Genomic DNA, 15,100 nt, shown 5'->3' with positions numbered 1-15,100 from the left:
TAGTACTCATGTGTTCCAATCTAATAGACTTAAGGCGCCTGCTCTAATTTACAGCCCAGCACCCGACGAAAAATCATAGTCACCATGTCTCTAGCCTCCTGCTCGCCGACCTGTACAGGACCGTCACCCTGATCCCACATAATCTCCGTAATTTCCGCCCCGACGTCAGCCCCCTCTCCCGCCGCGTCCGCGGGTCCGGGCCCATCCGAAACTGCTCGGGTCGATGCCCTGATCTGAAACTGCTCGTGGCCGGTCCAACTCCGGTACACATGGACCACCATCGTGCCCTGCGCATCTGGCCCGTCCGAACGACTCATCCAGCGATCGTCCATCGACGTCGGCTGGTAGCCGAGGAGGAGCTTGGCGGCGTCTGTTCCTGAGATACATAGGTGCCAGGCCGCCGTGGCGGGATTGCCGATGGGATGCAGGTCGCCCCAGTTGGAGCCGGTGACGCGTTTGGATGTTGACTCGCTGGGCGGCGGAGGGGAGGAAATGGAAGTTGAAGCGTTGCCCATGATGAAGAGGTAGAGTTGAGAGAGAAAGATAGGATACGCCGGGTACGTTCTGGATGGATTGGTGGATTGAAGGAGGTTGGGATCGTACAATGGAGTTACTTGATTTTGTATCGATGTGATATGTAAGTTTGGAGATATTTGGAATGGGATATTATAAAGATGAACGCGTATTGGACCCAGTCTTTGTCTGCTGTTCGGCACGATGCATACGAGGTCTTGGTAAGTTGGCGATCCCAGCATCAGCCTCAGGAGGTTTCTGAGATTTTTTTATTTGGGCATTTAAGACTCCATCTGGGATGGACATGCGCAGCCTTAAACCCTATTTTGTCTTTGTACGGGTCATTCGGGCTTCATCGGAGACCTGGACAATATCAGATGAATTATCGGGGTCTTGGCAGTGTACCACGAACAGTATGTGATCGCCACATTGTCAAGGTTGGCTTGTCATGACACTCGGAGGTCATTGTTCTAGAAGGGAGTTGTTCCTTTGTTCTTCCAGCAGTACCCGAAGCTGTCTCCTTCCTCGACTTGGGTCTTGCCATTATAGATTATATTGTTCATTCTCCAACTTTATCGGGATGGACAAGTGCGGTTTTACAAATCACTCCGATTCCGTCTCATAACCGACTCCGGCTCCGTCGGTTTCGGATTCCATCGCCCGCAGCAGAGCACAAGCTGACAACCATTTAGAATAGTCTTGGCAAAGATGTAAAGAGTATTGTAAGAATACGAATACCCGTAAAGCCTCTGAACTCTTTGTATACAACCAATCTATTTGTTTTTTCATGCGTCTGGATTCATACTAGACTGGTCTCGACATGACTCTCCAAAGTTGAAGCCATCGTGTAAGTGTCAGCTGTTTCACGCGAAACAGCACTTCATTGAACGCCTTGCGGAAATACCGGATTCCGCGACCTGTATCTACTAGATTTCTTTTCAAGCGGGGTTGACTTGTAAGATCAAGACTCAAGATATAAACCAGTCAAAATCCGTAGTCATGTCCAAATCGGAATCAGTACAGATCCAGTCCTCTGACCTCACACTCTCTTACAATACAATCGTTTGAACAACAATTTCACATTCTTTTGAACCCTCTCCCCTTATCATTAAACAATGGCTAGACAACAACCTCTTATGCTTGGGCTGACGCTCATTGCTTTCTGGGCCTTCCTCTGCAACGGTCTCGACCTCTACCGCGCAGATTCGAGAAACTATGCCACCATCCAGGCCTCCAAGGGCTTCTTGCCAAAGGGTCAGTCCACCTTTGGCGTCGCCGCCCCAGACACCAGCCTGTGGAACCACGTCAAAGGAGCCCCCAGCGGCGCCAGCAAGGACGAGGACGGCTACGTGTCCACGACCTCGGACCCCAAGCTAGCCGAGTCCTGGGTCAGCCGATTCCTGGGCGGCAACGGCTTCATCTACCGCATCCACTCGGCTCCCAACATGATTGACTGCCAGGCCACCCTCCAAAAGTACAACCCGTACCCCGAAGAGGCCGAGTTCGCCGCCCTCGGAGGCATCAAGGACAACCAGATCATCGGCTGGACCCCCGTCCGCGGCGGCGTCAAAGGCAAGGAGGAGCTGAACCCCTTTTACCAGGGCAACATCTACAGCAACATGGGCACCGGCGGCGCGCAGTACAAGCTCGCCGCATTCCCGCCCAACCACCAGGCCTGGGGGGAGGCCCCTTGGTCGCAGTTCGCCTCGTGCACGCGCAGACGTTCCGCCAGGGACCTCTTCCAGATCGAGAAGCGCGCTTGCTCCGCGTCCAAGAGCAACGTCGACTACGCTAAGGAGTACCTCGAGTACGTCGAGGCCGTCTGCCCTGGCTGCCAGTAGTGTCATCAGTCACTACGATAGATTCTCTCGGCTGGCTCAAAGCACGAAATCGACTTGGAATTGGAAATGGACATATCCATCGTCTGCTTCTGGCCAATACTTTCTGGACTTTCTGGACAACAAGACTTCCTTGATTCTTAGATATTGATTTGCTATCTGTATATCCCTTAGACAGCTTGTCACGCAAAGAATGTTGTTAGACTAAATAGGCGACATGTCTTGAGAATTCAACATACAGAGAATACACTTGCATCTTTTGCATTCTTATCCCCAAGTCGGTACGAACATTTTTCCATCCAGGAACTGTCTTCGGGCAGCATATGCCCTGAACAGTGTGAGTCCAAAACAATCGTAGTTTTGTAGTCGTCTGGCAACAGCAAGAGCAAGTAAGACTAGTGCAACATATGACTTGGTTGTAGTTTCTTAGCACATGCTCCTGTTCATTCCGTGCTTTCATATGTAAAATTCGTGAACTTGAAGTGTTGCACGAGAATTGGAATTGAGTTGACAGAACTAAAACATTAATCATGAGGTCAAGTAATTCAAAGCGCCGAATACTTAGAATTAAGAGTATAGCCTGATGGCTTAGTGGACAAAGCTCTCAGTAAGTCACAATGCTGGCAAGCTTTCATCGTCACTTAGGATTCCACTTTCCAAGAAAAATCATGACTCTGTCTGCATGGTGGTACTGCGATCCGGTCTGTGTTTTTAATGCCAGACTGCGATCAAGAGTACCTAGTCGACTATCATCGCCTTTTCTTTCTTCCTCATAGTTGGTGCTTCGACTCGAAGTTCTCTTGTATGTGGTTCCCAACGGTTATGCGGCTAAGAAGCTCCACTCAAGGGATCTACAATGCATTAGCAAAATGCGCAAGCAAAAGCTTCAAAAAGAAACTTGAGAACAGTCAACTCCCTATTACGTACCAAATTGACAGCTCAGTCTGTTCGCTAAAAAAAAAAGAACTATACCCAAATCATCAAGCGATACGTTAGTGAAATTGCCCATCGAGTAGTTGCCGAAGCCTTTGCCGGGGGGCCATGACTCACTTGCGAATAGAAGCGAAGAGCTGTGGGGCTCTACAATGTCTCAACCTATCGGATTAGAAGTCTAATTTAACCGCGGCATATAGCAGACTACGCAGGGGCTAATTAGGGGCCCTATTTATAATTATCATAGCTAGCCTAACTTATAGTTAGAACCTCCTTTTTATACTTACTACGTAAATATTTATATAGTTTAATTAATCTCTTTATTAACTACGGTTCGAACTAACTACTTTATAATAAAAATATTAATACTAATTAATAATTAAATTCTATTATTATAGATTAGTAAAGTATTTTATTATATAAAAAAGACGATTTTTTAATATTATATAAAATAAGAAATTTATATTAATTAACTTTATAAAAGTAAATAAAAAAAAAAGCGATTTTTAAATACTATATAGAATTAAGTAATTATAACCCTTTACTATTTATAAAAAGTAGACGTTTATTATATTAAACTACGTTAATTAATAAAACTACTTAAATAACTAAACTTTCGCTATTACTTTAAGTAGCTTTTTTATTAAATAACTTTTCTATAACCGGCCCGTAATTAAAAAATAATTAGTTAAATTAGTAAAAAGAAATACTTATATAATAACTACTTATTTAATTAATTAGCGTAATAAGTAAGCTTAATAATATAATATAAAAAAGTACTACGTAATTAAAAAAAAGGATTTTTAAATATAAATATTCTTAATTAGTATAATAAAAAGTATATAAAAATTATTAAACTAAGAGATTTATAATATATAGAAAAGTTTATTATTATAAGGATTTTATAAGTACGACTTTAAGTTTACGATTTAAATAATTTTTTTATAACTCCTTTAACTACTCCCTAAATATTATTTAAAAATATAATATAAAGGACGGTTTAATAAAAGAGGAGGGGATTTAGAGGTCTTAATAATATTAAGTTAAAAATATTATAAATTTTAAAAATTAATTTAAAAAAAAAGCGGCTATTTTAAAATAGTCCTACGACCTCTTAATAAAGTTATTATTAACTTAAGAAAAGGCTAAAAAAACGAGGATTTAAAAAAAAAAAAATCCTCTAGAGGGTTACTAAAGGGCTTTTTTTTATACTAACTCTTAGTACGAGATTATTAATTTTAAAAAATTAACTAAATAATAAAAGGGATCGTTAATAAGTAATAATTACTTAATTATAATTAAGTTATAAAAAAAACTACTTAAAAAATATAAAATAGAGTACTAAGAGGCTATAAAAAACGAGATTTTTAAAATATCTAACCCTATTACGTACGAGCGATAAATAAGTATTCTTAATAAGTCTTTAAAATTTACGATTTTATAAAAAAGAGGGCTTAACTTTATTAACCGTACTTAATAATTTATACGGTTTTTAATAGCCTATATAACTCTTTTATAAATTACTTAGTGTTTATTTTTAACTATTCTTATAAAATATTATTTTAAAAAAAATAGGTTAAAAAAAGAGGCTATTTAGAGATTATAGAGAGTACGAGGCTTAAGAAGCTAGGAATATATAAAATAATAAAAATTAATAATTAGTAAAAATCCTAAGATTAATTACTATATCGTCCTATAATAATATAAACGTCTATTACTATTATTAAAAAAAAAAACTACTAAAACTTACTTTTTTATATTAAATAAAAAAGAGGATCTTAATAAGTATAATAACTAGCGATCTAAAAAGGTAATAGTAATTACTAAAAATAATAAAAACGAGAGTAATAGTAAAATAATAAAAAAAAGTAAGAATCTTTTAAACTTTAATAAATTCGTTAAATAGTAAAAGTATAGATTTATTATAGCTAGTATATAAATTAAATATATTCTTATTAAAATTAAATATATTAATAATTATTAATACGAGTATAAACTAGAGCATAACCCTTAGTAAGTTAAAAAAAAAAAAAAGATAAAACCTAATTTTAAATAGAATCCTAATCCCTTATAAATAGGTAAATATTAACTTAGATTATTAAAGGACGTAAATATATAGAATCGTAAATTAATTTAATAGTAAGTAAATTAACGTAGTATTAATCTATTTAATAGAGGTTTATAAAAAAAAGGGGCTATAAAAGTAACCTTTATTTTATAAAATTATAAACGACCTTAATTATTAGCTAAATAAATAGTTTATAAGTATAAGCTTAAGAATTATAAAAGTAATTAATAAATTTTTTTATAAACAAGGGGTATTACTAACGTAGTTATAATTATAAGAACTATATAAAATCTTAGTAATAATAATTATAAAAGAGGAATTCGTATTATAGAACTAAGTATAAATCGATAGAACGTATAATCGTTTTAATAAATTTAAAAAAAGGATAAATAACGTAGATTTCTTTTTTATAATTACTAATAATAATTTATTATTATAAAAGGATATATAAAAGTAAAATATAATATTAGAAGTACGATAATTAACGATTCTACTTATTTCGATCTATAGCTCGTTACTATTATTAATACGAAATTCGGTACTAATTGGCTAATAAAAAAAAATAACTTAAAGTTATTAATAGTACGTAGCTACGTAAAAATCGTATATAAATACTAAAAATATAGTAATAAATACGAGGTAATTTACTAATTTTAAAAAGATCTTTTTAAAAAAGAAATTATATTTTAGAGAGAAGTATAAGGTTTTATAAAAAACCCTAATAATATTTTACGATTATTATAAAAAAGTCGGGATTAGGGAATATTAGTATTATTTAGTAATTAATATTATACTCGTAAAAAAGCCTCTAATTATTATTATAAAGCGGTACGTAATTTCGATTAAAACGACTTTTTTAATATTATTAATATAATCTAAAGCCGCTTCGAGACTTATAATAAGAACTTAGAGCTCTTATTTAAACTATAAGTAATTTTTTTTATATTTATAACTAGGATAATAAAAAGTAAATTATAAATAAAGATTTTTAAAAAGCTTATTAATTAAATCGATAAGCTAATAAAAACCTAGCTAAATAAGGGAACTAACGAGTAAAAAGTTAAATATCTCTATACTGCAGTTTAGTATATACTAAAAATAAAAATAACCCTATACTAAGTACTTAAAAACTACGAGACGCTCTATTTAAAGTTAAGATCTAGCTTTAATATTAAAATAAGAATACTATACTAAACCTATTTTTAAGTATATAATAGCCCTTATTAATAATATTAAATTAATTAAATATATAATAAAAAAAAAAAGAGGTAAGATATAGTAATTGTTAATAAGGAGGCCTAAACTCGTTAAATAGGCTAAGATTTAACTTATAAGTAAAGTAATAAAAAAAATAATATTATATTTATAAAAAAGATAAATATTAATTAAGTAATTACTCTAAGGAAGAGCGTATTAAATTATATAAATAATATAAAAAGTTAAGAATAGTAAATAGTAAAACTAGCCTTCGTTAGTTTAATTAATTCCTTATTATATATAAGGGTAGATTTAGAGGTATAGAACTTAATAATAGTAACTAAAATAGCGGCCTAAAGTATCCGCCCTTTATAAAAAATTCGGAAAATAAAAAAAATTTTACCCCCTATATTAATAAATTAGATTATAATAAAATCGATAATATTAACTACTCTTTTTTTGCCTTATTAATTTTTAGAAAATATACGAGGCTAAATAAATAAAAAGTAGTAAAAGCTCTTAATAAGTAAGCTTTTATTTATAAATAATAAGGGAAGGTCCCTTAGATAATAAATATAGAAGTAACTAAAAAAGTAAATTTAATAGGGCTAAAGTCTATTCTTTTAATACTTAAAAACAAAACGCTATTTTTCTTAATATTTAAAAAAAAAAAAAAACTAAGTAAATCTAGGGGTAGCTAAAAGGGTCCTTTTTATACTACCTAAATTATTTAAATACTAAGCTTATATAAGTATTTTATATAAATAAAAAATACGACTTAGATAATTTTTATAAAATTATCCTAAATACTAAAATATTATAATAGTTAATAAAAGGAAAAGGGTAATTCTAAGTACTATAAAAAATCGCGCTAATAATACTTAATATATTAATAGTAGGTATTATAAAAATTAGCTTTGGCTTAAGTAAAGAAATCGCCGCCCTAAGTATAGTAAAAATAAAAACGTACTTTAGAATAATAACTTTTTATATTTTACTTATTAATACCCTATTTCTCTTATACTTAAAAAATATAGATCGACTAAGTATTATATTTAATAATATAAAAAATAGAATTTCTAATAATAAGTATTTCGAAATAATTAAATAATAATAGGGATATACGTTTATAAAGCTTACTAATAATACGAAATTAATTAATTATTTAATAAAAAATAAGCTTAAATAACTATACTAGAGATTCGGGTACCCGTTAGTTACGAGGCTATATAACTTTTTAAAATAATTAAGTAATAATAATATTAAAATAGAGGTACTAAAGTAGTTAATAAAAATATATTACTAATACTAAATAAATATATAGAGCCTACGCAAATTTAAATTTAAATTACGTAATAAGCTTAACTTTAATTAAAAAATTATTATTAATATTTTCTATTTAAATAGTTAGCTAGTCCTATATATAATTAACGTAGCTATACTTTTTTAAATAGGGTAATTCTTTTAGGATTTATAAATAAAAATAGTATAAGTAGCCCTATAAAAAGGATAGATTAATATATACTAAGGACCGCTAAATAGTATTAAAACCGACGCTAATATTAGTTTTAAGTTAGTAATAGAGAAGTCGCTGCTTTCCCCTCCGGGTTTGGCGGCACCCCCGTTCGGGTATAGCGTCCTCGCCGCTTTGCACCTCTACCCCTGTGAACGCCAACGAACTGCGCCCATAAATACGCAGACACGGGCGACTCGCAATGACAACTTTCCGTACACTCTACAACTTCTCTTATCAAACTCGCGACACCACCGCTTCTTGGTCACCCCCTTTTCCCTTCTACCTGGAACATGTTTGCGGGCGTCGCAAGCCGGCTGCTCCCATTCCATGCCCTCGATACGTCGCTCCTCATTACGTCTCCGCTATGCATATTTCCGGGCGCATAACCAAACTGGACACTCCCTCTTTGCCCCAATCCACTCATCTTCGCTGTATTCATCCAGATGCCGAAAGTATACTGAACGCAATACAGGCAAGGGAACAAGGCTTTCGGCATGCATCCGGCGAAGATGCCAATAACTCGACTTGCTGAGTGAAGCTAGCGACACCGGTATCACCCCGCTCACCTTTTGTTATGACGATGCAAACGAATGGTACGCCTCTCGATGCTTTTCGGGCAGCCTCGGTTGCTACCCCTATTCCACTGCCAGCATTCCCTGTTCGCTCTGCGTCGAACCCGTCAACTACGACTCCTGTTCGGTCCGATTTGCGAAACGCGCTTCTTGGGTTTGCCTTGGTCAACGGCTATTGTGCGCGTCTTCGACGCCTTGAACTTTCTACGAGTATGCCTCATGCTATGCTTCGGGAACTATACCTATGAGGCATGCCACCTGAGCAGAGGGTGGCATGATCTGTCCGGAGATGCCTCCTTTTCGGGAGTTAACGACTGCCTCTGCCGCTGAGCTGGGGGCGTGGCACTGCGCCGCTAGTCGGCGACTCCGAATTTTGCGAGGGATCATACAGGCAAGCTTGAGCTTCGGGTCACACCTTCATCCTCCGTAATCTCATTGAGTGGGCTAGGAAATGATGAGCTGAAGTTTGAGAGGGGCTGAAGAAGCGGTGAGGACGATCTCTGGTGCCATCCACGGAAGCACACAAGACCGTTAGCACTCTGGCGGATACGCCGACTTTGGTCGGGCAGCGCAACTCTACCCATGGTTAGTGTATGTCTATATATTTCGAAGAGAAGACGCCTTCAACTTCTTCTTTGAGCACTGCTTCTGGTCCTCTATATCTCGCCTGCCCAATCCTCTCTCCAGCCATGTCCGTCAATTTGGACAATATCTGTTTCTATCAACCACCAAGACCGGTGGTCCGTCAACAAGCACCCAAGGGAAAAGAACAACAGAGCAGTAGCACATCCCCCTCTAGCATGGAGGAAATTGTCGTGCAATCTGCGACTGAATCCTACACGCACCATGGAGCTACAAGCTCTAACGCAAACCCTGCTGCTTTTACCTCTGAGGCCTATTTGGAAACAGTCGGTGACGTGCTTGCCCAGATGGACAGCACTTCTTGCTGTACCAGCAGCGATTTTGGACCGGAAACATCATCTTTTATACCGGTGAAAGAGTCCACAGCAGTAGAATTAGACACGACGATCAACATTGGGACAGCTGGGACATCAGCTACCCGGTCATTATTCGAAGCGCCAATTCCCGCAACTTTCCGACTCTCCATGCTCACCGAAGCTTCAGCCGACTCACCGCCAACGTCGTGCCATGAAGCTGGAAATGAAGCGGACACAGCCGCTCCCCAAGCAACTGGCAATTATGCCCACTTGACACCAGAGACAACCCTTGATACCCATAGCGGAGCCATCACCTCGCCTTCTGGGCGGGAGCAACAAAACATCCCGCCACGCGTTTCACTGAGAGGCAGTCTTCCAGCCTGGCTGGAATGTTGTCGATCGCGGTCAGCTAGCAACGGGAGAACCCAAGAGGGCTTCGATCCTGTCATGATTGCGCCAGGGATCTCTGACTCCACGATGCAGTCGACTGGAGATGATCCAACGTCTCCGGCATCAGCATCATCTGCAACAACACCATCACGAGAAAGCGGATACAGCGTTACACCTGGTATTGATCGACTCGTCCTTGGACCAACCATCCCCGGGAAAACAACAGTCCCTAGCGTCGAGGAACCTAAGATCAACTCAGGAGGCGAAGCTGAGCCTGAAGCCATTGCTGAACCCTCTTCGACCAGCTGCATGTCATCGCTGGCGCCTCAAAGTGTCGTAGGCTTTGATAACACAGCCCTTATCTCCCTGACGGCTCCTCCATCTCCAGCCCCTTCAACTCCAGTCCTCCGCCGGTCCCGCAGGGGCACGGCCCCTATTGGTGGCTATGCTGAGGTTGATTCTGATACCGAAAGCAATGCTAGTGGGAGTCCGACCGCGTCTTCAGGTGACGACAGACCGTTTGGCAGGAGGAGCAGTCCCCTTGGCTCTCTTGGCCAGCCCGGTAACAAACGACGTAGGGCGTGCTCTCATGAGGAATTCGCCAGCGGAATAAGAGCGTCCAAAAGAAGTCGCGGATCGCAGGAAACATCGACTCAAGCTCTAACAACGAGAAGGTCGCGGCGGGTAGCAGAGCCTATGAAGCAGACTGATGTAATCAATCTCACACAATCAGAAAGCGCATCGGGTGAGGGGCAAAACACGGATCACGTTCTCGCAACATTCGACGAGTTTCCCCTACATTTGGCTCCTCTGACGAACTTCGTCCTCAAGCACACCATCGTCGGTCATGTGACGACGTTCACGATTGAATGGCAACAGGTGAACCCCCCTCACTATCGATGCCAAGCCCCGCCGAAGGTGATTCAGTCCCCACCCAGTCCTTCGCTGTCTGGGTCAGACCTCGCACAATTCCCACGAGGACACAGGCGGGCCTTTTCAAAAGACGAGGATAGACTTCTGTGCAAGTTGAAGCGGGAGGGGAAGCTTTGTTGGAAAGAAATCCACCGTCAGTTCTCTAACAAATTTCCGGGACGAACTATTGGAACACTGCGAGTTCGTTACAGTACCAAATTGAAGCATTGGATCAGTTTTTAAATTAGACCATCTCTCTTGCAACCGTTGCTTCGGCTGCCATGAATCTCTGGTGAAATCAAACATATTGATACGTGAAACGTCATGGTGACTAGTAGAGGGCGTGCGCTGCACCTGTATCAGTTCATGGTCTGAGCCGGACCTTTCGGAAAATGACAGCTGCTTCCCTAGCCAGTCCGTGGTATACAGTTGATCTTGAGAGACAAGACAAACGACCCTCGCGTGAGCGTCATCCACGAACGATGATCCAGTACAACTTGACAGTCATGTGTGACTTCCACGAGAATGTGCTTATAGCTGATTGTGATTGAAAGATAGTGTTGCTGGAAGGGTAATAGTGGCCACTTGGCCACACCGCCTGTCAAAAAGGTTTAACCCCACTATGTCCTATACCGCCTTCCCAGGCTCTGCTTGGTTGATGCACAACCTAGCGATACACCGCTTGCCCAAAAGGTTCAAATGTCAGCAGCAGCCCCCCTGTTTTTGTCACACCACCTTCCCTTGAAAGTTGGGGTCTAATCGCCACCTCTGACCACTTTCCGATTACAGGGACATATCGGCTCAGAGCCTTGACCGCCCTCAGACACCGCCTACGCAATACGACAAATCGTTTCTAAGTACTTACTGCTTTGTTGACCGCTTGCTTGACAGAGTCCCTGATCGATCTCGCGGGCTTCACCGCCTGCCGATTTAGCTCGACGCTATACGAGACATATCTACACCGCCTACTTGATTGCGTCGCGTCCCTCGATGCTTTGCTTTGACCAGCAGCGGACCATAGTTCGGAGGCTTGACCGCCCAAGTATACCGCCTTCCAAATGCACATCGCTCCCGTTCAGGTATACAGGCCGGCCGACCGCCTGCCCGAAACAGAAGTCATCATTTGCCACGATTTGTAAGTTTGAACCCATCGCGAAGTGCAGAACATGGATTCATTATCTCAGCCGTTGCTCTATGGCATACCAGACCAGCGTTGACATGCTTGTGATCCTGGCATTCTTCATCACTGCAATTGTCCGTCTCTTCGCCACCGCCGTGACCCAGACAACTTCCCTTGAGCGCTGTACCCATGCAACCAATTGGATTAGTCCCCACGGAATGGTCCCCTGGGATTACCCCTCTCTAACAGGCCTTCAGAAGACGCCAAAATGAATGGTCGGCTAACGAGAAGGGAAGAAGAACAATAGACCTCACCTTGCTGGTCCGATAACTTGATGGACGGTTCAACAGAATGCTCCCAGCTGTCCGAGCCGCGACACTGAGGGGGCGCCTACAGACCCTGTCTCAGTACACAGCCTACGCACACCGGTTGTCGAGAATGGAGCACTCACACCGTGACCGACACCAGCTGTATGTACACCGCCTTCCCTTCTTCTCAATGGAGTCGACAACACACCGCCTGCCCGAAAGCATTATGTATGCTGCCTTGGAGATTAGCGACACCGCTTTCCTTAATGATCGGACGAGACACCAGCGCCACCAATGACAACCTTGAGAAACAGTGGCTCTTGGCCAGCATTATACACCGCCTACTTGATTTGACAACCATCTTTTCCAAGCACCTTCACCACTTTCTTCACCGCTTGCTTTAAGAGTCACATAGTGGAGAAGTGATCTCCTCCATAACTGGGTTGAGTTCCACCGCTTACCATATCGGTGATCTGCCATCCAAGAAGCTTGACCGCCTACTAAGTAAGGAGACCGTCTTCCATTTCACGTCATAGCTTGTCTAGGCCTTTTCCTGTTGAGACACACTAGCAGATTTACCGCTTGCTGGAAAACAGAGCACTCAATATCTACAAGCCTTATTCCCATAACTGCCTAGCGCAGTGTAGCATATGGGCTCATTATCTCAAGCCGCTCCCACATGGCACACGTGACTAGGGTTGGCTCTAATGTTCTCAACTTTCAGGATCGTAGAGGTATCAAACAAACATGGATGTCCCAAAGGATTATACCGAGATACCGGACGTAGCGCGAAGAGGAGGGTAGAGATCGCGTTCCGCGAGCGGCGTGATGCCGCAAACCAGAAGAGCTCATGGCGCGATGCCCTTTACACCACGCTCACGCGGTTCGGTAACGTCAACATTGCAATCGTCCATCTCTCACCCTTTACTGTACTGTATGTAAGCACACAATGTAACGTCGCACTATGTCACTGGACCAGGCACGGGACCTCGTGCCAGGGTGTGTTGAGGGTATCGCGAGTTATAGCAAGCCCCTTTTCTAGTCGCCCCCTTCCTCTCCTGTCCTTCGCGCTACGTCTTGTATCTGGACCTGATTCTACCAGCACTTGTTTACCTATTGAAGAGTCACGGGAGCTGGAAACCTCACAAACTCTGGGGAATGCCCCATGGGGTTATTTTGAATTGCAGATGTAATTTATGCGCTTGCATCGCGTTCGTAAATTCTGTACATAAACACATTAGGTGCATTTGGCAGAGGAACATTGACCCAGACCCGCTACATCTGTTCATGGGAGCTCGGAACGACTTGTTCCAGCGTTGGTCAGCAATGCAAGCGAAGGAAGGTTCAAATCACGAGCAGAATGCAGCATTAAGGACTACTGTATTCGAAGGTGAAAAGACACTTCTTCACTTGTCATCTTGCATCTGTTGAAGGCTTTTGGGACTTCGGATTCGGATGCGAGCTCGCCACTCAATGACGGCATTCAAAGCAGGTCCTGGATCCAATTGGCGCAAGAAGCGAGGCAGGCACCAACAGTATCGCGGATACCATGAGCTGCTTACTGCGTGTGTATGGAATTGCGGCCTAAGTGAAAGGATGTCTCCCAAACGCGGTGCTCAAGTTGGATGAAGCCGCTTGTAGCTAACGCTGTCGACTGTAAACGCACACAACCAGCTGCTTTTGGCTCGCGCCATGTTGGCTTTGTATTATGAAGGTCAGCTGTCAGCAATCTGCTCGATAAGCTAGTCTTGGCTCCCATGAACGGTTGTATCGTGGTCTCTGTTAAGGTCTCCCTGCTCCCTCTCATGTACCTAAGCCGTTCCAGGATCGGAAGGTACGTGCTCGACAGACAGAGAACACATGCCAAGCCCCCCGGTTTTGCGCTCGATAGGCTACGTATGTACCTCAAGCTGTGATCGGAAGAATCATTCAACGTTGTTGGGTTGAGCGCTGCCAAAAAGCTCCGAAACGCGCTACGTGGCACTAGCACGATCCACCGCGTGGCGACTCTACGCACGTCCCGACGCTGTGGATCTCGAGCCTGATTTGATGCCCGTTACCGTTGCGAGGGAGGTGGTGGTAGCGAGCGACGAGGACCTGTGTTCACGAAGGGTGCGAAAACCATCCTCAAGAGCTTGACTGAACCAGACGTACCAAGAGATAACTGAAAACGCGATTGAGCGAGCGACCGAGACTGCTGGCGGTGGCCAGCCGGCGACCACACGCGTCGCAACCCTGGACAAGGAACGCGCGAAGCCCGCCCAAGATGACGATAAAGCGCTGCTCCTGACGATGGGCAAGCAGGCCAAAGAGCTACACGCAGCGATAAAGATCATGCTCGATGCGTGGAAGAAGTCGGAAGCATGGAACAAGAACGTTGAGGCGGAGCTTCGCGTGGTCACTTCGGAGCTGCAAACAGTTAAGAGCGAGCTACAAGCCGTCAAAGGAGAGCTAAAAGCGATGAAAGAACGCGTGGAAGACGAAAGCGCTAAGACGAACGAAAACCTCGAAGCAATCGCGGCAGTGGCTGCGACGCGGGACAGCCCAAGCGCGTCATACGCGGACGTCGCGCGAAGCGGCTTAGGCGGGCAAGGTCGCGACTCGCGGGTAGCTACGCCGGGCAACGCAACTCTGGCGAGCCGCAGCGACACTCTATTCTGTACGATCGACACATCAAGAGTTGAAGAAGGCAGCGACAAGCCCAACGCAGGTCGGGTTCGGGCTGCGGTGGAGAAGGAGATGCGCGCGATGGACGGACAGGGTAGCTGGCGCTGTCGGGCCATCACAGTAGACCC

General features: G+C 42.1%; 4 protein-coding genes across 4 annotated transcripts; 3 read left to right on the top strand and 1 right to left on the bottom strand.

Annotated features, from left to right (window-relative positions):
- Positions 1-29: 29 nt before the first annotated feature.
- Positions 30-515, bottom strand: CABS01_03533 (uncharacterized protein; the record flags this gene model as incomplete). Its single annotated transcript, XM_060536908.1, has 1 exon — positions 30-515. The coding sequence occupies one exon, from the start codon at positions 513-515 to the stop codon at positions 30-32; it is 486 nt and encodes a 161-aa protein (XP_060391166.1).
- A 1,113-nt stretch (positions 516-1,628) lies between these two features.
- Positions 1,629-2,354, top strand: CABS01_03532 (cholera enterotoxin subunit A2; the record flags this gene model as incomplete). The annotated part of the gene is made up of 1 exon (XM_060536907.1): positions 1,629-2,354. The coding sequence occupies one exon, from the start codon at positions 1,629-1,631 to the stop codon at positions 2,352-2,354; it is 726 nt and encodes a 241-aa protein (XP_060391165.1).
- A 7,083-nt stretch (positions 2,355-9,437) lies between these two features.
- On the top strand, positions 9,438-10,675 carry CABS01_03531 (uncharacterized protein; the record flags this gene model as incomplete). Its single annotated transcript, XM_060536906.1, has 2 exons — positions 9,438-10,527; positions 10,608-10,675. 2 exons carry the CDS (start codon positions 9,438-9,440, stop codon positions 10,673-10,675), a joined length of 1,158 nt encoding a protein of 385 aa, XP_060391164.1.
- Positions 10,676-11,935: 1,260 nt separating this feature from the next.
- CABS01_03530 (uncharacterized protein) lies at positions 11,936-14,797 on the top strand (the record flags this gene model as incomplete). Its single annotated transcript, XM_060536905.1, has 7 exons — positions 11,936-12,012; positions 12,348-12,533; positions 13,093-13,239; positions 14,020-14,201; positions 14,293-14,417; positions 14,487-14,723; positions 14,792-14,797. 7 exons carry the CDS (start codon positions 11,936-11,938, stop codon positions 14,795-14,797), a joined length of 960 nt encoding a protein of 319 aa, XP_060391163.1.
- Positions 14,798-15,100: the final 303 nt, after the last annotated feature.

The sequence above is a fragment of the Colletotrichum abscissum genome (genome assembly GCF_030869225.1).
Source record: "Colletotrichum abscissum strain IMI 504890 chromosome Unknown Scaffold_7.1, whole genome shotgun sequence".
In the NCBI taxonomy this organism is placed as follows: Eukaryota; Fungi; Ascomycota; class Sordariomycetes; order Glomerellales; family Glomerellaceae; genus Colletotrichum; species Colletotrichum abscissum.
This window is presented reverse-complemented; position numbering and strand designations above follow the sequence as displayed.